The sequence below is a fragment of the Camponotus vicinus genome, unplaced genomic scaffold (genome assembly GCF_025532165.1).
Source record: "Camponotus vicinus isolate PSW18456_S1 unplaced genomic scaffold, iyCamVici1.0 SCAF_1, whole genome shotgun sequence".
NCBI classification, from domain to species: Eukaryota; Metazoa; Arthropoda; class Insecta; order Hymenoptera; family Formicidae; genus Camponotus; species Camponotus vicinus.
In genome coordinates, this window is record NW_028141945.1 from 18,322,901 (window position 1) to 18,348,213 (window position 25,313).

General features: G+C 32.9%; 1 protein-coding gene across 3 annotated transcripts in view; it reads right to left on the minus strand.

Moving 5' to 3' along the window:
- Sarm (sterile alpha and armadillo motif) overlaps positions 1–23,847 on the minus strand; it is a 121,202-nt gene extending 97,355 nt beyond the window's left edge. Inside the window, exons 1-2 of one of the 3 annotated variants that reach the window (XM_083077909.1) lie at positions 23,605–23,847; positions 21,394–21,593 (exon numbers count right to left, since the gene is read on the minus strand). In XM_083077909.1, the coding sequence (XP_082934035.1) occupies positions 21,394–21,435 (42 nt within the window). In that variant the 5' untranslated portion in view covers positions 21,436–21,593; positions 23,605–23,847. Of the gene's footprint in view, positions 1–2,462; positions 2,535–13,915; positions 14,694–21,393; positions 21,594–23,604 lie in introns of those variants that run through there. The other 2 variants (XM_083077905.1, XM_083077907.1) reach the window with 2 other exon arrangements.
- Between the last annotated feature and the right edge of the window lie 1,466 nt (positions 23,848–25,313).

The window sequence follows — 25,313 nt, forward strand, 5'->3', positions numbered from 1 at the left end:
ACTTTCCGGCCACCCGCTATATACGGCGGCCCGATTATGCGAATAACGCGCTTTCTTCGCCGAATAGCGTTGCGTAATCGGGACACGAGCGAGGGCCAACGTCGCCAAGCGAGAGCGGTGCAACGAATGCATTATTACGCGGCGCAATAAATCTCTCTCGTCCACGTAAGAGGGACGCGAGATGGATCGTGATTGCGAAAAAAAAATAACAAATCGATAGAGCGAATAGCGATTCGTCCATTCCTCTAGCGTAAAATAGATTCTGTAGAATCCACGACGCGAGATTTCAAATTCGACATTTTTGATACAGAACTTATATTTTTTCTTAATTTATTTGCGCCTTTTTATTTGATTTATTTTATCACATAATTTAATCGTCCTTTTCTTCTTTTCTTTCTTCTCTCTTTTTGCATGTTTTTAGAATAAAGAGTAAAAAACAAATATTTTTTTGTTTTATATGAAAAGCTGTTTAAAAAAAAATGCGATTCGCGATCGTCGGAATTTTCGAGAGAGTCTGAATTGGAAATCGTGTTATTAAACGTGCACAATTTCACTCGGGCCGCTCGACGCAATAATAAGCCCGCGTTCCGCTGTTATTGTTAGCGCGTTCGGGTGATTTGAATTTCAATCTAGGAATAATAGTGCAGTCACACAGGTAGATTTTCAGCGCGACGTGCACGTTTCGCGAATGCGCCGCGAATCCGACGCGTTGCATAACGCGCCTCTCCTCTTCAAGGTTGGGCCGGCGGACCTAGACCGGTGTTACGCTTTGGGAAATACCGCGCTCGTTAGCGTACGAGAACAAAGCCGAAGTCCGCGGCTACGTTAATGTTTCCGGTCTCGACACACCGTTAAATCTTCCTCTTTCAGGAGACACGCGCTGATTTTAAACGATATCCTCGACAAAAAAAAACAACGAGCAGGAAACATGTAAAGTTGTTAACGCGAATTTATTACGCGGCGACCTATATATATATCATATACGCCTTTCATGGACAGTTTTTTTGTTTTTAGAAAAATATCAGCTAAAAAATAAACGATTATTTAAGGAAGAAAAATTGTTTGAATTTTGTTGGAAAAAATGCGACAAAGTCCACGTGATATTTTTGAAAGGGTTTGCTATTTTTTATTTATATCTAAACATATGTTTCTGTGTTAAAAAAAATAAAAATTAGGCTCAGACAACTTTAAATTATTTGAAAATTATATCAAAAGATTCCAGCGAGAGAGAGCAAGTCTTATTTCATGGGTCAACCTATCGCTCTTAAACGAGTGACAGATGTAATATCCGTAATCGCATCGTATTTACTTGTACGAGCGAGTTCCTTCAAGGATCTTTAACTATATAAGTGACACCTCATATTAGACCACTTTATGTAGCATCTTTAACCGTCATCCATTACGACACACTAGTCCGATCATGTAGGCAAAGAATACACGACTGAGCTATTGTTTGATTCCGAGGAACGTGACAGAACATTAGAATGCCGATGATGCTTTCAGTATGAAAGCTTAAAGAATCTTTGATCAATATTTGATAACACAATAGCATCAATGATATTAAAAAACAGACTTTAATAGTGTGATATTATGGAGCAATATTACAGAATCACGAATAGGAATGTTAATAATTGCCGCCTTGTATATATTTATCCTCTTTACATTAAATTGCTACACTTTAGCAGCACGGTACTTTGATGTAAATCGGAGAGACTAATAACGGCACGCGTGACGCTGCCGAGTTGGCAACAAAATCACGACACGCCAGTTAAATTGCGCTGGAATTGACGCACGTGGTAAGAAATGAACCAACTAATGCGATTTAATGATAGTGTCGGGAAAACGCGTCTCTCAAACAATGGAGACATGTGGACGCCCACAGATTGATTCCGCGTGTGTAAATCATCCTCTGCGGGTCGTAGTCGGTAGTCTGTAATTACCGTGATAATAATTATGGTAGAAAAAATACCGAGATCGAGTCTGTTTCAAAGAGACGATCGATTTGATCGCCGTCTCTCGTGGATCGCGAATTTACGTAACCGCGAATTCTCATGATCAAAGTGAAATGGAGAACAAAATTCGTAGTCCCTTTAATTCTCCCGCATTTAATATTGAGAATCTTGCACAAAAAACAAAGATAGAATACACAAGTAACGATGAAATAAAATTGCAAAATGATATTTATCATAAATGACATTTTGATGCAAAATGCGCAATTAATTAGTAATTTTTTAAATATTTAAAAATTTCGTTTCATAAAATATTGATATACACCTGTTAAAATGAGAAGAAGGAAATTTCTATCAAAAAGTAATGTAACGAAAAAAAAAAGTGTTATAATGATTACTCGATAAATTATAATTTTTTTCCTATTAAAATAAATACAAACAAATAACGCAAACTTCTGAAGGTAAATTTAGACATTTTCACATTGTTTATTATTTTATCGTTATTTAAATTACCTGTTTGTTTTTCCTAAAGCAATTTCCTCGCAAGCCTTGCGTGATAACGCGAATCATTGATGTGCCTCTTTGAAGCTACGCCACGTCGCAAATTATGGATCCCGGGGGCCTGATCTCGCAGGCCGGTCACGACGCAAATAAACCGTACGACGCTTTTCCGCAGACCGAGCCTAAGACTCGATTCCGAAATTTGACTTGCTAATAATGCCGGCTGGTTACCGCTGGTACATACGCACCGGTTACGCTCGCGGCCGTTGCTTTGCAAGTCTAATTCTGGCAACGCGCGCCTGCCTGGCGGTTATTAATTACAGAGTGCCGCCTTTCACAAACAGATTCGCGAGAAAGGATTGCGAACTCATTTTGGAAAATTCCTCGCGTCGGATAAAAACCATTTAACGGCGAAATAAATTCGAAAATTCTGTCTGCCTCCAAACACGTTCCAGTCTAATTTCTCGGAAAGAGCGTACGTTGGGTAAAAATCTTTTGACGGAGAAAATAAAGAAAGAAAATTCTGTCTGCTTCAGACAAAATATTCCACGATTCGCAGACTGACCAAGTATTATTATATATCTTATCATGACGCTTTATAATCACGTGGTATGATTCTTGTATAAATCAACTGGCTTTATAATCACGTGGACGCTTTATAATCACGTGGTATGATTCTTGTATAAATCAACTGGCGAGTGTAAACGCATCGCGGAACTTTGCGAAAATAATCACCAATAACGTCGTCACGCGTTAATTTGCGTCAGAGAAAATCGCGAGAAGGCGGCATCGCTTAGCTCGGCGAACAAATAAACGGACATTGTATCGAACGGGAAAATAATCACGACTGAGCTTTATAAAGTTGCATCACGACACATGCATCGCGATGCATCGGACAATGAATCTTAATGATCAAAAAAAATTTTGAAGTATCAGATTTTCTTAAAATTTAAAAAAAAGAAAAAAATTCTTAAAACGTCATAAAAATTGTTGTAAAAATGTTATAAAATGTTATAAAAATGTTATAAAACGTTATAAAAATTTGATTTATAAATATTTTTCGAAAACTTCTGACAATTCTAAGATGATAAGTATTTGAACAAATTCCAAAATTTCGCCATAATATTTCAGAAATAAAAAGTTTGAATAAAAACTCCCTGTCGAAATATTCGAACAGCAAAAAAAACCAAATGCATTCGTTCACGCGAAATGTCAGTCGTTTTCTCGTAGAGTTACTTTCATCGCACGTACGATTCTGATGGGTTTATCGAGATCTGGCAACTACTGTTACAATATACTGTTATAATATTCATACTACACGTATTCCATTAGCCTATCTCATTATTTATGTCAATTATTGTGTCCAATAACTCACGCGCTGTTCAACTGCGACCTGGATAGCATAGGAATGATTTATAACTCAAATGCTGCGAGAGAGTCCAAGATAAACGTGACTGTAGATTAATCGACTCGATTTTTGCATTCAATGTGTATATAAATTATAAGCTTTTCTATCCGTTCAATAGTTAATGAAGATAAAATCTTTACGGGCAAAATAAAATCTTTGTTCGGCCATAATTATATCTCATCATTTATCTTTTATTATCCTATTCTTTATGACAAAAATATACTAAATACACATCTCTCTCTTTATATTTTTATTTAAATATTTTTAAAATGCTAAAAGGAAGTGAAAAAAGAGGGGGGAAAAGCTGCAGCCTTAATAATTTAAAATGTTCCCAAAAATATGTATAATATTATAATAAATCAGCATTTTTCGACTTCAAAAGCCTAAGAAGAATTAACAGTAAATTAAAATTATGTTAAATCGTGAATTTTGAACTTGTAAAGATTTCACAGCACGACCTCAATTCCCTTTATGACGCCGCAGACGCCGTGCTGTTGACGAAACGCTTTTGTAAGCGCGCCAGAAACACCGTTTTTCCGTAATTATTTGGATTCTGGCGGATGACGTTTCTGCGTGAAGAGCACTACGTAAACACTCCTGTAAAGTGCTGCTTTAATGCTACGCGCAAATCCACTTCAAGGAGGGATAGGCAATCAAACGAGCCGGAAGAGAGAAAGGTGCGTTAATGATAAATTGATCGAAGTCTTGCGAAAAAAACCATCGTAAGATGGTTCAAAACATATTACAAGAAAAACGAGAGATACTTTGAAATAATGTCAATTTGATTTGTTACTTCTTCCAACAAAAAATTAATATAAAGACAAATAATCTTTTGTTTTAAATTTTATCACGATTCTTTTTATTTATTTAATTTAATGTTAGTGGAAAATGTATTAATTTTATTGCATAATATCTCGAAGATTATGGCTGTAATCATCTGGCTATTGTCCCCGATTCATCTTTTCTGTTCATTAAAGATTCGAAAGCAGAGACGCTTGACACGGGCTCGAGTTTGACTGGCAGCGAGTGCAATCTCGAGTTTCCCTGTGACATTGTACAAACAGAATGATGAAACGCCAGACTGATGCCAAGAGCATCTTTATTCTTTGATTATTTCGAGCCTGGCATGCTCGAAAGATCGAACGCAATCGAGTCTTAAACTCTTCCGAGAACCCCCGACTGTCATGTCACAAGAAACGCTCTCGATCTTTATATTTAACTGTTATTACACACGCGCTTATTTTTCTTTTTTTAGTTAACGCAATAGTACGGATTATGCATTGTATTCATCATTTATGTATTTATTTTTAAATCCATAATCATAATAATTATATGTAAAATATATATGTTTCACAACCAGTATTTTAAATAATTTTTCCTAATTTCTATTAACACAACTTTATTAATATAATTAAATAATAAAATTAATAAAATTAATATAATTAATATAATTAAAAATAAGCAGGCTCTTGATTTATTTATTGACTTTAATTATTTACTTATTGATTTTAATTATTGATTTTAATTATTTATTTATTGATTTTAATGTTATAACTTATCGTCTCTATTTTTATTTGCTTTACTTTGCTTTGCTTCTATTCACGCAAGAGAGATGCACATTTACAAGCACATGGCTCCGTTTGTTTCGCAATGCACTGACGTCTTCTCAATAAGGCCACAGACGTGCAATTTCCATGTCCTGGCACTAGGTAAGAAATACACATACCAAGTATACATATACCGGAAACTTCGACGTCCGAATCAACGCGACCCACGTGTCCCTTAAGTTTTACGTAACTTGAATGAGAAGAAGAGAGAAGAGAACTAAAAAGGAGTTATATTGTATCTTATTGAATAATAAATATACAAGCTAACAAACAGTTGCTATTAAAGATGAATTTGCATTATAATTTAGATATTAAATTATTTTTTCATATATTTTTAATATTGTATAAAAAAATTCTGTTTTTTTAAATTTATGATATATTTTAAATATTAGTGCTTAAAAATAAAATGCAAAATAATTTTCAAAGACATTGACTTGATAGATAAAATAGTGAAGGAAAGAATCTAGTCCGAGCCTGACACTTTAAATAGACGAACCGTCTTTCCTCGCCGTGGGACGACGTCTATTTCAGGATCACTTTGATTCTCGAAATAAAACCCGTGATTCACGCCGCTATGTTTCATGCGAATGTGTTGCCGACAAATACAATATAGCAATTAAATTGCGGTTTCTCTCATTGTACAACAAGATTCAATTTTTTTAAAATAATTTTGCGAAAATATTATACAAGTGTAATTTTATAATAGTTTCAGAATAATTTTATAATATAACTATATAATATAAATTTATAATTTTAGATCTAGTTTTGCGTTTTTAATAATTATAATTTTTAATAAAAAATTTACAATTCTAAAATATATTATAATTTTATTATTGCAACAAAAGAGCATTGTTTTACTACATAAATGAGAAGTAAGATAGTAGCAACGATATCATTAGGTAGAATAAATATCAACGAAACATCAATTAATCCTGATAATAAATCAAAGTCGATTATGTGACGGCATAATTATCGAACATTATCGACGTGTCAGACGGAAAGAAATCGCTATCGATCGCGAATAAATTAATGCCAATACGAATATCAATGAGAAACGAGATCATCCAGGAGCGGGATCTCGCTTCGAGACACGACTGCAATCGAATTTATTATTTATTTATTAAATCGACTTGTAAATTTCTTATGCGAAAAAAAAGAAACGGAGAAATGAGACAGGATGAAATCGCACGCCGTCATGCACATTTGTAATACGCACTTGCGCGCGAGTCGTAGCAACATCATTTGAATAGTCGTTATCAAGTACGAGCTGAGAAATCAAAATCCCTCTTTGCACAAGTAATTTTTAAATGTATTAATTTTCCAATCAACTTTGCGAACATTTTTACAAATAACGGACATGAATGAATAAATAGATAAACAAAACAAGAGTCTTTTAATTAAGGGAGAGAGAGAAATTGTGCAATTATATTAAATAATCCTTTATTAGAAATCTCTATTAGAATTATAATTTAAATAAATAGTTTAAATAAATAATTTAAATAAATACCATAAATTCAATACATGCGTTTCATTAATTTAGATTACTCGCCATTAAAATTGTAAAAATATTTTGTGCAGTAAATATAATTTTATTACGATTGACAAATTGATAATATAATTGTCACATTAAAATATATTAAAGCCTCTTTGTTGGTAAATAAAGAAGATTTAATTGATAATTCCTTTCAAAAGTTTGCTTTTTATTTTACTTTAAATAAAAATTATTTTTCCAGAAAGCAGTTGTTTTCAAAACATTAAAAAAATGTATATTTCTAAAATAAAATTGTGACAAAAAGATATTTCCTGGTAAGATAATTTTTTTTGAGTTAAGCTATCCTCTCAGCCGATTTGAAATTTTTTTATATTCTTGAAGAAAACGAAAAAGAGGATGTGGGCCGACGGGAAATCCAAGGATTGCCGGGCTTGGATTTACAGCCGGTCGGCTGCGATCATTTTAAATCACGTCCGGTCGCCCACGCGAGAGCGAGCGAGCGTGTAACATGCGCGCGAGAGTGAAACGAAACGAGCGAACACGATTTCATTCATGCGCGACCCAATTAAATTTCATTCAACGATCGGCACGAGCCTTCTCGACGGTACGTTATTATACCGGTCCGCCTTTCTCTCGATTTGCCTGTCTGTCCTGTAAAACCCGCACTGCGAGTCGACATGGTAATTCTCCGAACACGTTGCATCGAAAAAATATCAATTCTGCACCGGAAAGTCGCCGTTAACTTAATAACGCTATTAAAACTGATACTATCTAATAAGCGTAAAAAATTACTAAGAAAAGTTTTACTTCTATCAATGATATATGTTTCGAGAAGTCAATTTAATATTATTAAAATTATAATTTAATATTATTAAAAATTGGCAAAATCTTAAAAGCAAATTTTCCTAAAGCTTATAATATATTAAAGATTATAAGCACTTTTTATAATATTTATAATATAAAACTTCTAAGTTGAAAGTAATGTGATGCAAAATTGGAGAAACAAATTTAAAAGAATTATTTCAATCAAATTAAAAAAATTTTAAATAATTATTAACATGAAAAAATTAATCAGAAAATTTATTTTTTCAGAATGAATATTCAAAGTTTTTAAGAATCATTTTTATTTGTCTATCCGTTAATCCGACGTGTCTGTCCGTCGTCGGCGCAGCATCTGCAGAATAAACTGCTGGATCGATTTTCGCGCCTAGTCAAACTTGATCTGTCTCGACTTTCGTTACGACGACGATAAAATGTAGACGGATCTTAATATCGCGAGTCGCGTTACCAAATAAACATTTTATGCTGATAATGCAACAATATTCGAGACCGCAATGAAAATAGGAGGCCAAATATTATTTATAGACGTCACGATAATGCGTGATTATTATGCATGCAGATCTAAATTATCTATTAATTATCTTAGAACGTTTGAATTATGTAACGATACAGCTGAGTAATAAATAGTAACAGTTCCTTTTTTATCGTTCAGTTTTATTCGATTACTTCAAATTTTTTCTATGTTATCATGAAACTACTTATGAATATCAAGTTTATCTGATGTAGACGAAATTCAACGAAGCAAGTCAGTAAATAGCTATAAATAGCTATCTTTCCTAGTTTTTTCTCTTGTTGTTATTTTAAATATAATATTTTTATATATAATATAATATTACTATTATTTATATTTAATATATAATATTAAATATAATATTAATATAATATAATATTTAATATAATATTTAATATATAATATTACTAGTGAATTCAATATCAACAATGTAACATGTCTAACAATTTCTACTAATTATTTGAAAAAATGCATTTTAAATAAAAAATATTTGTTATTACATAATTATATAATTTTTTGATAATTATAATTCAATATTAATAAACCATGCAATAAAATAATTAATTAAAACATATAAATATTTTAATTTTTTTACTGATAAACATACTTTAATATTCTTCTACATGAATTTTGCGTGTTTATACGATACAATATATATATCTTGATATATTAATATTTAATATTTAATATATAATATAATATATTTAATATTTAATATTTAAGATTAATATTTAATATCCGTGTGTAAATAACAATGGCAATTGCGAGCCCTTTGAGATTATGGGGAGAAAAGCGGATTGCAAAACTGGGAATCGATGATCAAAGAGAATGCAAAGCGTAGCTAATCTTAATCGCCAATAATTATGATGATAATTATGTTTACACACGAGTTGATCGATTCTTAGTTATCTGCTGGCTACTTTCACCGAGCGATCAAACAGCCATTGTGTGTAATCGCAACACCTCAACGGGAATCAATATTCCTGTGATTTGCATAAACTATCACGGCCGCGTTCTCTTCGAAAAAAAAAAAAAAATATACACATCCCAAGCATTTAAAATAATTACTCACGTGTATTTTTTCAATCGACTCCGCAATTTGTCGTTATTAAATATTTCTCTCTTCATTTTCCCTGCTCAATCTCGCGCAAATTGATCGAACATATAGAAACTCAAGCTCCTCAGGATGATTAATCTTCGTTACAAGAAAATGCTGCTAAATTCCATTGCAACATTGCAGACAATTAGAGACTCAGCTTCTCGTTCGCGCACTGTTACATAATTGTAATGTCGGGATGTAGCAATCTGATTTATCTATCATTAATAATCATTGTAATAACAAACCGCGATCTAACAAATGGAAAATGATGACATTCCACGGTTCAACAATATCGCGAATTCAATAACGTACGTTTAAAAATACTATGTTAACCGTATAATTAAATATCAAGTAATATAAAGTAATACTTAAAAATATTTTTAAAATAATTTCATAAAAAATTTAATTTATAAATCAATATTAACATCTAAAGAGAGAGATATTACCATAATAAATTTACAAATTTTTTCATTGACATTTTCATTTTACTTCGCAATCGCATAAACATCTTAAGCAAATATTAATTATTAAAACAAACGTCGATCCTATCGCTGGGAAAAATTTCAATATCTAGTACCTGCGCTAAATGAAAGTTTAGATAAAAGTTTATCTGATCGAACATTGCGACATTCAATCAGCGTTGCATTAATACTTGTCAGTGCAACCTTTTAAATCTCACCTCTCATTAATATAATTTTAGACTTCGCGTTAAAAACAACGCGCAATTATATCGGTAATGATGGAGGGGGATTATTATTCGAATCAAAATTCCATATACGAGATCTCTTTGATCCTTCTTGTGATTGTGAGACACATTCCTTGATCGAAATACCTGTCTCATCGTCTTATTACGTCTTATACATCTTTTACGACTTACGCATAGTTACGTCGACGTCAACAAGGTCAGGAGCTTCGTGTCTTTAAGATAGATCATAATCCATCGCGTATTGGGTTAAAGGTCGAATTATTAATCGGTTTTCCCTCCATCGATTTATCATAGATAGCATGGCAGACTACTTATCAACGATTATATCAGTTGGTGTTTACAAGCGCTACCAAGATAATTTCACTTTTCCTTTATGCGATTTATGAAAAGGAATTTGACGTTGATTAATAGTCTTATTATACTATGTATTGAAAACATTATGCCATAGATTTTCAGCATTTTTAACATATCATAGTTATATACAAGCTAAATATTTATACGTAATCAAGAACATGTGTACTACTTGATGACAGATTTATTACACTTATTTATTACACGAATTTATTACACTTTTCCAAAAATGTATTGTTTATTTAAATTTTTTACATGTTACTAATTTCTATCAGTTATCAATTATTAATTAAAAAATTCGAAGGCAGCTTAGGAAGTAGTTTATTTAAAAAATCTCAATACTTTAATATAAAAATATTCAACTGTCTAGTTATCTTAGTCTCTTAAAGTAAGATTCATGAAATCTAGAGTCTATTTAAATAAAATCATTCATCAGCCGGTGGCTGTAACTCGCTACTTTGACGGCAAAACTTATTCAATAATCGCGCCGTCCATAAAATGACATGCACGATATGCTCGTAAGGAGTGATCAGAGGAAAATTGTCATTAGTGTTTAGACATCGTGTTTCCATCCCGAATCTCATAAATAATTCAAAACGCCGCGGGCGCAATCTTTATTAGTTTCGCATGAAAAACAGGCGGAAAAATAATAACGATGAAAATATCGGCCAAGGCCGACGCCGCTACCTGGCGTGGGCGGCATGTTTGCAACGTTAAATACGCGTTAATGACGCATCGCCGGCGGCTGCCGATTTTTTTTTTGAGGAATTACCGTCACCAGCCGATCTGCGTAATGTCGGATATCGTCGCGGATGAATTGCGATTCGTGATATCTGCGTTCGTTATCGCGATGCATCTCGCGAATCGATTGCATCTTCAATGTCGAATATCTTGCGCCTCCAGATGAGTATATCTATGAATGCCATCCGAAATAAACGAAAAACAAGAAAGATCATTTGTCAGCAACGTTTGCTTCGATATCACACATTAAATGATAAATATCGCTTGCAATAATTACAATAGATTTATATGAATCCATATAATAAAAATATCATTAATATCATAGTACGAAATTATATGAAATACTGCGTCTGATTTAAATTCGATTTTGATTTAAAAGCAATTTGAAATATCAGATGAATGAAATATATTTAACTAATAAATATTTAAATGTTACAATTTAATAGTTTCAAAAATTTAAATAATTAAAATATTCAAAGCACGAAAGAATTATTTATTTATTTGGATTGTTTGTATAACATGACTAAATAAATGTTTATTTTTTTAACGACTTCGAATAAATATTTTCCTATCTCGAAAGTATTAATTAATATTATAAAATATTATAATAAATATATTTCAAGTTTATTTTAACAAAAAATTCTTCCTGAATTAAACAAAAAAAAAAGTTGTTCTTAGTCCATTGTTCTAACAAAAATATTGCATCAAATTTTGAATGACAAATGACAAGATTTAAATCTCTTTCGGAAATCTGATCGCGATACAAATAAAACTAATATTACATCACAAAATTTCCGACGTTCGTAATGAATTTATCAATCATGTTTATACGAAAAAACCAGTCATGTTTATACGAAACTCGTTCAATTGTTATTGGCAATCTGCGATGTGGGCGAGTCATTATCATGCAGAGTGCAAATTGACCAATGTTAATGATTACTGTCGGTTATTTTTGAAAACACAAACGCTATTCACGTGTCGATCTGTGTATTACATGCCGCTTCATTAAATATTCCAAGGAGAACTAATGACATCGCAGACACGTATTTAGCTCTAATTCATAATTTTCTTGAATTATAACATACGGATGTTTTTTTTTCTCTCATTTTCTCTTTCTCTTGGGTCATTCCAGTTTACTCTTGTGTGGCAAGTCGGTTGCATTTATTACAATCGCGATTAATACTTTGCAATTCACTTTATAAATTCAAGAACGTTTAATTGCACATTAATCGATTAAGATTTTGCGTTGTAAGATGCTCGAGAAATATAGATTTAAATTTAAAAAATATGTACATTTAATATACAAACTGATAATAGTATTTTTTTATCAATTCAATATAAAGAATATTTTCAAAAATACAATAAATTGAATTATAAAAGCATTACATTTTATTGTTAGTATTATAGATTAATCTTTCCGCAATTTTGAACGGATGATTTGCATGATTCTTACGTAGAAACAATATCATTAATAATAATTGTCTCGCAAGTACTGACCATGACTTGACGTAGCGATGTTCGGTCTTTACGCATTTATAGTCGCCAATTGCAAACTAGATAATTGAGTCGTAAAAAGACTAGTCGAGCTTCGTCGTCGAATATAATAGCAATATAATCGTAGACGAGTGTGGAAATATCCGATGGTTGTTTTTACGACGGTTTAATAATCGACAATGTTAAAAGAGCGTCTACAAAACCGGAAGCAAATGGAATTGACACTTTGATGGAATAGACGCGCGTTATCACGATCGTTTCGTCTGGGATTTCCCCAAACATCTCGTCGATATTTGCGCGACTCAAGTCGACTTATTGTCAATCGAAATGTAATCTTTAGACTTTTGATAAGCCCATCCTTTATTTGCATCATAATTATCGCGCAAACGCGAAAAATCTTTAAATAGAAACGAAATGGTGAAAATAAATCTGTCGAAACTCGTTCTATAAATTAATACATACCACATCTTTTACGTATGTTAATGTTGGAAATTTAAATAAAATAATATTGGCATGTTCACAAAAAATTAAAATGTTAAAAAATTTTAAAAATTAAAATTACAAATAAAGTGACTAATTTCATAAGCGATAGTACTCTCTAAAAGTGAATCAGTGTATTATCACTGTAATCAGTGCTGTACTTATAACTGCTTGTAATCAGTGAGTATTTATTGTTTTTCAGTGATAATACACTGATTCACTTTTAGAGAGTACTATTAATGCAATTTTAAGTGTTGCTGTTTTTGTCTCGATGAAGAATAATCTTACTTTTTGATGAAGCTTTAAAAATATTATATAATGCTAGATAAAAAGCTTTATAAAATGATATCATTTAAATAAAAATTTTGCGAATTAACGCGCGCGCGATTTATTCATAAATCAAGAATCGAGACGCCTGTCAATAATGCAAAATAAAAATATTTTATCTCACGCACGAATGACGCCGATAAGTCTCCTGCGAAGGTGAAAGGGCATTGCGTGTTTAAAGCTTATAGGGAAAAGAACCGGTTCCCTTGCGTTTGCAACGCACTGTTTGTGCATCGAAAATGCTCTTATTCAAGTATCTCGAGGAGAGAATTCGAGATTATTAAAATAATCGTACAAATAACAAATCTATCATTTCAGGACGACGAATACGAATTAGAGATGAATGAATGAATAAGAAAGTGAATAAACTGTTATATATCTGTTATATAACTGTTATAAATCGACATACCAAGCGATTCCTGTAATTCAGGGGAGCATGATGACCGACGTTCCTTCGGAGCTGTTTGACAGCTCTCGGCGGCGCCGTGGTATGCATTGTCAGCTTTAATTTCCCTGGATCTCCTCTCGATTATCGATCCATCACTACATCACTCGCGACGAACTACGTACATTATTGTTCATCATGTAAACACATATTTTGATTGCGTCGAGAGAAAAAAATAAATGAAAACTCGCGACAAAATAACGTCACACCGCGGAGAGAAGAGTATAACGTGACACGTAGATCTCTTATCGTATGTCGTATGTGTGTGTGTGTGTGTGTATACGTTTCGAGTCGCGAGCGCGAATGGAAGATCGAATAAATCCCAATAAAAACAATAGCGGAATTCGGCGGCTCGATAAACAGCGCGCGCCTCTTGCGTCGCGTCCGTTATTACGTCACACTTACTCTCGCGAAAGGTCACCGGCTCGCTCGCTCACCCACGTGCCACCGCGCTGACACGAGTCTCATCTCCCGCGCGCGTGACAGGCGGGACGCGTCGCTCACTTCACGTCGGTCCGCCGCCGCGGACGTACCGTCGACTTTGCGCAGCGATATTCACGCGGTACCAGCCTAGAAAACCTGGCACGGAAAATCTTCGCTTTCCTCTCGACGCGCCGAAAGATCTCTCGTATCGATCCACGAGCATCGATCGACGATAATTCGGAGAAACGCGTACAATTTGTACGCACGACAGAGGAACGCGCGAACTCGTCGTCTCGATGTGGCCGCCGGCACCGCACTGAAGTTCGCGTTCGCTCTCGCGGGGTTCACTTTCGACGTGTCTCGAGGCGCCCGCTCGACGACGAGCGTCGCCTACGTCGGCATCGACGCGACCGGCATAAGAATGCAAATGATTAGACGGAGGCGTGCGACGTGTTTGGGAAATCGGAGAATGTTATTCCGATTCCGAACTCGTCGTCGAAGAGTCTCGCGGGATCTCGAAACTCGTAGAAACGTCATCGCGCGCCTATTCGAATAAAAAAAGAAAATACAGCGGCGCCATCTATTGCACTTTGCGCTCTGTAACGACGCTTTTATCTTTTGCGTAGATTTATTCCTTTCTTTCAGCAGCATATTATGTTATATACTGTCTATATTTAAAATAAAGAAGAGAAAAGGGGAAAGGTAGAAAAAACAGGTTTTACTACACGGGTGTCGCAAAAAATCCATGCAAACAAAAAGAAATTAAAGGTTACACGAAGATTGACGCAATGATAGTAACATTCGATACAATAATGTTTGTTTCGTCAAATAATATGAATTCAGTACAAACATATACACACAATGCTAATTAATAAAGTAATCTACTCACTTGTATAATTCTAATTCGATTCGTGTAAAAGAACGCTAACTACGCTAACTGTCGGGAACTTCAAGATTGCGTTCGAAAATCTATTCGTTAAAGTAGAGCATTCGACTGACCAATCAGAGCCAAAAAATTCTTCGTCCTGATTGGTCAATCGAACCTCGCCTCCTACGTGAATATATTTTCGAACACATCTAGGGTGCTGCCATCTAGCGCTCGAATTTCGAATCATTCGCGACTTTCGCTCCCGCTCTTACTCGCCGCGAAAAGTACGAATAAAATAGTATTTAGCGTCTGTAATTAATCACTAATTAGTGTGCAAATTAGTGTGCAATATTCGATCGTGATCGCGTGTGCTAACTTTGCGAGAAATTAACTTCATCGCCCGCTAATTTCGCGCAATCGCTTGTTCTCCGAAAGCGCGTGACGTCACAGCTTCAATTCGAGTCGCCTGAAGTTTCGTGCGCGATTTTACGATGGCGATTCTCGGACACTCTCGATGCGAATTTCCAGATTTCTCGGTGATCTTAATCATATTCGAAGCAGGTGAGTATGTGTTTTCGATCTTAATATGTCTTATTAAAGTATCCTTAAGTAAACAAAGTTTGGTTTTCGCAAATCGCATGTCGAACTACGAGAATCGGTGCATTGGCTATTATGGCGGAAAGGGGGGAGGGGAGTATTAAATTCTGATTTCATATTCGATTATTCTCGGAAATGATTGGAAATTCTACAAAAGGCGAAAAATTAATTGTTATCATCAAAGTAAAAAAAAGTACGCGACGATCGCGAGTATACACAGTGTTTACAATCGCGAGTATACAAAACGCTCTTGTCTTGCCCCTCAGGTTCTTGGAATTCGTCCGAGCTAATTCTCGGAATCGCGTCGAATCAGTGATACTCGGTATTCGGTATCGGTATTTTTATCTATCGGGATTCGGCGACTCTTTTTCATGTTTCGATTATCGGAGATTATTGTACGCGTCGACAGCTCGGGAGTTTGACGTTTTGTCAAAATTCGGCCGACGATTTTTCTCCGAAAGCGTGACAATAATTTCGCGCCTTCCGAGTTGCAAATGTCAAAGTTCGATGATTGACGCACTTCATCATCATGAATGAATAAAATACAAATTTAAAAAATAATGAAAGATATAAGTTTAATATCAAGTGTGAAACTGAAAATTTAATTGTGTGTAGTGTGCGAGCCTTGGATATCGGCGAGGGATCAGCCGAAAAAGGATATACATCGAGGGATAAAAATATATCTGGAATAATATCGCAAGTGCAAAGTGTGTGGAAACTCTTTCAGTGGTTCCCAACGCAGAGGTTGGTTTATACAAGAAATGGCACCAGCATTTCGAGAATTATTCGATAAGCCCCGAAGGATCTAAGGATATCCGGAGAAAGAGAGAATCAAAATGTGAGTAGAATTGTTTTGTTTCATTGACAAAAAAATATAAAAATTTATATATAATAAATAATAAGTTAATATTGTAAAAAGCACAATTTTTGTTATTTAATATTTATATTATTTAATTTTCTCTTAATATTTATTATATATTATTCAATATTTATTCCTTAATATTCTTATTGTTTAATATTTTTTAATATTTATATATATATTAAAAGTATTAAATATATATTTATTTTAAATATATAAATATTTGCGGAATATTATATACATATATTTATTATCAAATTCTGCAATATTTAAAAAAAAAACGATCGATTATAGAGGAAAATCTACAGATATTTAAGATAAAATTATTAAATATCAGCTATATTATTTAATATAGCTGATTCCGAGTTTTATTTTTCTTGTCTATCAATAGTATATATAATTGTTTACAATTGAGAATAAAATACACGAATTACACTAGCGAGTCAAAAAATTGGAAAATAATATTTTTGAAAAATAAATTTCAAATTTTTTTTAAATTTATATCATTTACAATATTTTCTAATATTAAAAAATATTAAATAATATAAATAATTTTATTAAATCAATATAAATATTAAATAATCCTACATGTGTTTTACATCAAATGCAAGACATATGAATACACAGATCTTCGTCTGCAAGTTATACAAATGTAGATACTATAAAATCCTGAGTAAGACATTAGATTCCTGACGAAGGACTTCGTTCCTTCGACCATATTCCCACGCGTACCTGTCTCTTTTTTTCTTTCTCGTCTCGTTTCCCAACAAATTAGATCTTCCGTTTCGATCGGTACTCGCGATTTATACCACGCGCATAGTTATTTCGCCTGGTTAATCGATTCAAGATTGCCAATCGTAATTTGCAATGCGTCGTCTGCGCTAATTTCCCGCGCCGTTTTCCTTTGATCCTTCACGCTGCGTGCGCAGAATTAAGTCCCATCTACAGAATATATCATAAAATACGCGCGTCGATTCGATGTAATTCGTTTGAGAATTTTCCTTGGTCAATCTTCAGTTGAAATTTGATACGCATAATCGAAAACATATAATTTATATGTCTATTTTCGAGACATAATTATTCGTTTTTTGCAAGACTTTTATTATTCTTCCTATTTTTTTTTATGTTACTCGCTCGCGAAATTATATTATAATTATGTAAATAAATTAAATGAAATGTATTGAATATATAAAAATATAATAAATGGAAGATATTAATAATAAATAAAATTAAGGAATTTAATAATAAATAAAATTAGGTGTAAATTAAGGATATTTAATAACAAATAAAATTAAGTGGAATAAAAATTAATAAAATTAAGGCTATGTTTTCCAATATACACAAAATTGTTTGAACAATGAAATTAATAATATAATATGATACTTTAAATTTTACGTACAATATATGAAAACTACGAATTTTTAAGTACGATATAATTGATTATTTAAACATTTATTGAATAATATTTACGACGTTACACTCGATCGATTCCAATGTCAATGCCTTTGTTCAACGGATACCGCCTTGATTATTTTTAGACGCGATATCTGGGGTCGAGGAAGTCGTTTCCATGCCCGATTTCTCATCGCAACGAAGCTGCATTCCGTGCGATCGTTATCGCCCCATGCATCGACCTTCGCGGAAAATGCGTCGCTTTAGTGCCGCTATTAAGTTAGGTATTCTCTCAATATTCGCAAATAATAACGTGCATCGTGTATCGTCTGGATATACGACGACGAGTTAACCCGTGTTCCATCCGCGAGAATTGCACGCTGCATATCAAGCACGACCGGGAATTCAAGGCGCACCGAGCGAGGATAATAATGGGATGATTTATTGCTGCGGGTTCCGAGATGCCGAGTCTTGTGCTCGAGCAAGAAAACTTAACAATAGATACAGAAGAATTGCACAAAAATACGATCAGTATAAAGACCGATGGAAAAAAAAATGAAAAATTCTTGTCATAATTTTAAATCCTTTACAAAGTACAAACAAGCGACACTAGAATATTTTAAGGTATATTCAAAGATTATTTTATAATTAAATTAAAAATCGCATTCGAATAATATTTCACAAAGAAACCTCGTGAATTGAAAAATTCTGATTTTGATAAATGAACTTTATAAGTAAGGGGGGGGGAGAGTAAATAGATAATTTAGAAATTTTTAATTACTATCTCCAAAAACGATTCCGGGTGAAACTACTTTTGCTTATTTCCAAAACTATCCGAGATATCAAAAAATATTTTATACAAAAGTTTCATTTAGTAAGAATATCTTTATTTAATCACATTAATAAAATAATTTTTTTTGAAAATTTCTAAATTTATCTATTTACCCTCCTCACATGTGTATAAAATTTCATCGAAATTATCAGGATTTTTTTCGCGAAATTCTCTTGTCAATAAAATGTCGGATTAAAAACAATAAAAAAAAGTCACACTTTCTCGCGATTTTTCCATCTTGTCAGCCGGTGGTCTTCGCGCTTTCACCTTATTACGGGACCAATATTACGGGTGTTAAGATCCCGACCGAAATTAACCGCAAATTGCGCGCGAGGCGCGATATTCGTCAATTGCCAATTACCATAAAAGGACGCTTTACGATCGACGCATCGGCGAGTTGAAAATTGCCAACGTTGACCAACGATTGACTGACAGTACCATGATAATTCCATGGAACTAGTGCTATTGCGACAAGTGTGAGATGATGATTACAAATGTACACGTTTCGTTGCACATTTACATTCAAGGAACAATGTATTTCAACGGAAAGAAACGCCTTGACCTAAACCACCCTTTCCGAAAAAAAAAATGTCAATCCAAGAACTTGTCAAAAGGTTCAATATTTAATTCATTTTTCTAAGAAAAATTTGAAAGTTGTAGAAATATAAATTTCTCCAATTTTAAGAATTTTATAAATATTTAAAAAAGTTCTATGCACTTTACGTAAATTTTATAAATGCTATGATATATTTATTGATTTTTATGGAAATTTTAATTTAAAAAGATTTTAAAAATTTCAGAAACTAAAAGTTTTATAATTTTCTCTGCATGTTTTAGCATCATTTAAAAAACGAATTGATTAAATTAAGTATATTGTGAATGTAACGTGAATTTCGTAGAACTCAAGGAGATTGAAAGCTATCGCAAAAACGAAGGATATCGTGAGGATAACGCGTTTTCGATAAGCCATAAATATCATCCGCGTCATAAACGCATTACAGGCATGTAAACAAAAAGTGTCGTAACGGGATTATAAACGGGTTTTATCGTTGGACATTAAATTTCTCCGGTGTTATTAGCGGGTTAATGGAACAGTTGTTCAAAGTTAATTGCGTTACGGTGCGAGGGAAAAATTTCTAGAGAAAATCGTGGCTTTGATATACGATGGGTGATAAATTATCGCGCCTTTTTCTCACTTTTTGTTTCACCTATCGTTCAGCAAAATGTCGCGAATAAAATACTGCAAAAAGAAGAAACTTTGCAGATAGAATCTAAATTCTTTACATGTGTCAAGCTATATGAAATAATTTAAAATTATTTAATAATTTAATATAAAAAAATAATAAAATAATTTAATATAAAAAAATAATAAAATAATTTAAAATAATTTAAATAATTTAATAATTAAGCTAATTAAGATAGTTATAAATTTTATAAAGGGAAGATATTTAGTAAGAAGTATTTTTTTTTGCCGTAATTATTACAGAAGGAATTTATCCTCTTAATATAACCGAATGGCATTTTTATATGGATGGATCGTAATATCAGGGCTATAATAGCTGCAACCGGCGGCGATTTTAAGCGTTCCGTAAATCAAGCAAGGGGATTTTAGAGACGCGTTTTAGTTAACGACACCTTTTTCAGGCAAAGACAAATCAATATACAACGGACGATTACTCGTTATTCTCGTCTCGAAGGCCGCGTGCCCGTTCCTCGCATCGCGCGCAATCGCAATAGTTGCAAAATGCAACGATATTTATCGTAATGAAAGAAAGAGGAAACGTAGTCTCTTTCTCTCTCTCGGTTTGTATCCCGTTTCTCATGGGTGTCCGTTTTTCCAGGCTCTTTTCCAATGCGTCGTTTCTATTTAATGGAACGCGCGTTTTTGCCTCACACGCGCCTTGATAGATCTAACGACGCCGATCGATCGATTGCGCAATCGATCGCTATTAACTACGAGTGCCAACGGCGGATTTCTCTCTCTCTCTCTCTATTTCTCGTCGTGAAAAAAAAGTAATAACTATACGAGTCGCGTACCAGTGACATTTATATAACATTCGTACTTCTCTCGCCTTTTTATGGAATCGCGAAAAAAACAGGAATCGTCCGATTGAAATAATCGTTAATTATTTGAAAAGCCATACGTTGCTTGAGATACTAATTCTCATCATTTGGGGGATTTTGTGGAAATTATAAAAAAAAAGTATAACGCAAAAAAATTGTGCATGCATTTTACTTAAAAAATATTCGAGAAATATCAGTGTCTGCAACATGCGATGTTGAATTCATTTCCATATAAAATCGGATCAATACTTAACACGTGTATTTGATGCCATATATATAGACAACTTTTAAAATATCTCCGAGAAAGACAGCGTGCTGCCATCTTTCACGAGGACCGGGAAGCCCTGGCCAACGCTCGCGTTATCAATGATATCGATAGCAATACTGATAAACATTTACCCACGTACCTTCTTGTTGCGATACGCGCAGCAGGACGATCCGTTACCCATGATTCCAGCGATCGATTCCGACAGCGATCTCGATCACCAAACTGTCAAACCGCTGCGACTTCTCGTTCTGCACAGCTCGAGATATCGTCCGCATCCTCATCGATCGCTTCCCTCCTCGCGAACCTCCTCCTCGTCATCCTGGTCGCGTTCGCGAAAACCTGTCTCGTGAAAGTCGCTCGTTTGTAAGCGTCGTTTCTTTCGGCGCCGAAAATCCACTCTTTTTCGATCACGCCGCCATTTTATTCGTAATTTTTCTTTTACAAAACTTTTTTCTTGTTTTCTTTCATGTCGCTTGTCGAAAATTCAGACTTGCACGGTTAAAACGGCGAAAGAACGGAATCGCTGCGTTTTGACGTCTTCAATGGAATTTGCAATTAAGATTTTAATCGCGTGGCTAATTGATCGCGCTTGCAACATTTTAATTAATATTCGCCTTAATTTGCCCCGCCTCGCCTTGCCTTGCCTCACTATTTATCTGAATATTCCGTACAATGCGTAATTTATTTATCTTATTTTTTCGAGAATCATGAATTACATGATGAAATTAAATTTAAATTACAATTGAATTAATGCGAGATTACTTTTGTCTGGAATTTTAATAAAATTATAAACAAGTAAAGAAATAAATATAGAATAAGAAATTATTAGAAAAGCAATTATAAATTCTGCACAATGCGTAATTACTTTTATTTTTTTCGAGAATCACGGATTAAATGATATAAAATTAAATTTGAATTACAATTGAATTAATGCGAGATTACTTTTGTCTGGAATTTTAATAAAATTATAGACAAGCAAAGGAATAAATATAAAAATTATTAGAAAAACATTGTCAAAGTTTTCTATTATAAGGCTTCTTGTCTTGCCTCACTATTTATTTTCTAATATTATGTACGATGTATAATTTAATCATCTTATTTTTTGCGAATCACAGATTGATAAAATTAAAATTTAATTAAAATTGAATGTGATGTGAGATTACGTTTATCTGGAATTTTAATAAAATTATAAATAAAGAGAGGAATAAATATAAGAAATTATTAGAAAAACATTATCAATTTTCTATTACATTTATACGAAAATTAATAAAGGAAAATAAAAATGTATAAAAGTATGCCAAGAATAAATTAGTTATAATCAATTATCAATCATTATATTATCAATTGTAATTAAATACTATTTTTAATATTGCTTTAATTATTTCTCAGATATTAATTTTAGGCCAAACTTTTTATAACAATCATTTGATATAATGTGCAAATAATTTTTAATATAATTAATGATTTACTAATATTGACGATCGCTAGGAAATTTTTCTTATATTAAAAATAGAATATGATGCGCGTTGCAAGCTTTTTTTAGATCACTCAAAGTCGCACTTGTTTGCGTTATTTGATTGGACGTCATTATTTATTTTCGATATAATTTCGTGCAAATATACTTTATAAATAATTATTAACAATTTTCGACATATTTTACCATCAATCATGTTTAAACACACGCGATTTCTTTCTTTCACAGATTTTTTAAATTATTAAATTATTTTTTAAATTACATTCAAAGTTATTTTTCTTTGTTTATTTCGAAAATTGAAATAATATTATTTATATTATGAATATCTTTTAACAAAACTATTATATTATTATGAAGATTGGTCGCAATACTTTTTCTATTCCTTTATAACTTGCAAATATTATAAAAATATTTATCTATTTTTTAATACAATAAAAACCGTCCGAAAAAAATAATAAACGATCGAATGAGAATAATAGTATTCAACGATACTGTATCGCTAGTTTCCATTTCAAAATATTTAGCCCAAACGAAAAGATAAGAAAACATAGCAATCCGAGAACTATGAAGTCGATTTTAAATATATATTGATTCACGCTTGCGAACTTTGTTTATTTATTATTCACTAATTTAAATAATAAATATTAAAACATTTTAACATAAAATGTAAATTATATTCAATACAGGAAATAACGCACAAATGTGCTTTTGTCCGCGACCATTCATTTTTACTTCGCTATTTAGATAAAAATTTTTTTTTTGCAAACATTTTAGTATCAGGTCTCTTTAATACTCGTTATAATATAATGTGTATTAATAAAAATTCTGTATTAAAAAATTATTAATTGTATTATTTCTGCTGGGAGTGTCTTTTACCCTTATAAATTGAATTCGTATCTGATCCCACGTAGCGTAGTTGTATCAGAAGAGCGGTCACGTAATAAAGTGCGTAACGCGTAGGTGAAGCAACACGACTGGCGATTTCGGAGTAATCTCGCGTTTCTGCGTGCCTCGCGATAACAGCAGACGCGCGTCTACGCACACGTGTCGCTGAACTTCGAAAAACTGCCGGCGAAAATCGCAGGAATGTCCTGGCTCGCACGCGCGCAACACGCGGACAGCGGGCCGAGGCCGACGCGGGTGCGCGCGCGCGCGCGCAAGCGAGCGAGCGCACGGTACCAATATCCATACTGGCGAGTCACCGCTTTATTTTCCACCGTTACATCACTGTCGTCGTCGGTAGCTTCGTAGCTTCGCTCCTCGGCGTCGACGGCAGCATGTCCGACAGGCCGCCTCTTTATTGCTCTTGTCGGCGCGCAAAGACATTTGCGGCGAAACTGCAACTCGCACCCGTAATCTGCATAGGATGCAGATCGCGATTCGATCGGTATGAAGTTTGAGATCGAAATAAAATTTCGACCTGCTAAACTTTCTCTCTTTCACTCTTCTTTTTTCCGGATAAGCAGTGATTGATTGTCTCTGGTGATATTTAACATCGCTTCTATTTTTATATGAACAGTATTTTTTTAAGTATTATTCCTGCGATCTAAAAGATTTATATAATTGATGTATATACGTACAAAATATTTTGGATATAGCTTTCTAGCTTTTTGTGAATTGAAAAGATAGCAATATTAACTTAAATTATTAAATTATTAAATTTTATTATTAAATTTTATTAAATTTCTTATATAATATATATTAATATATATTTATATATCTTAATAAAAAGATAATTCTTTCCCTCTGTTATATATATTTATATTATTATATAATTAAAATTATATTATTATATAATTAAATATTATATAATTATTATATAATTATATTATATAATTATAAAAGAAGACGGGTGCTTTTTAGACAGCACCCTTTGTAACAGACTCCGATATAAAACACTTTGTTATTATATATTTTTTTCATTATATTATCTTTTATTATATACTTTCGCGCTGAAGATGACCCAAAAATAGGGTCGAAACGTTCGCTATCCTCTCTTTGTATGCTTTAATATCAATATTTATTTGATTGTATTATAAATAAATGTGTTATAACATCGACACTCGACTCGTATTGCCATTATAACTGTTTTGTTTAATTTTATATTTCGAGTCTTATATTTATTAATTTTTATAAAAGAAGAATTTTATATTAAAATTGTGTTTTTGCATAAATTGATACGTATTTTTAAAATGACATATAACTTTTCAAGTGGCTTCTTGAGACTTCGGATTGCCTTAATTTATCAGAGCTAAATGTTGCAGACATATAACGAACCTGTTATTTAATGAAATTCGCTAAAAAAGTTGTTTCCTCTTTTTTAAGCTCTAAAAAATGCAAGAATTTTTTTGTAATATATAGGAATTCGAATTTCGTTTGACTTCATATACAATATAAAATTATCAAAACGAAAAGTTAATTGATATTATTGATGGAAATAAATTAAAATTGCGCAAATACGCATTTTAATTTACATTTTTAACAGCCGACATTAATAGGCAACATCAAAACTTCTTTCAATTCGAAACTTCTCTCTTTATCTCGAATCAAGCTTTTCTGTTTTAATTAAAATGCGATTCGCAGAA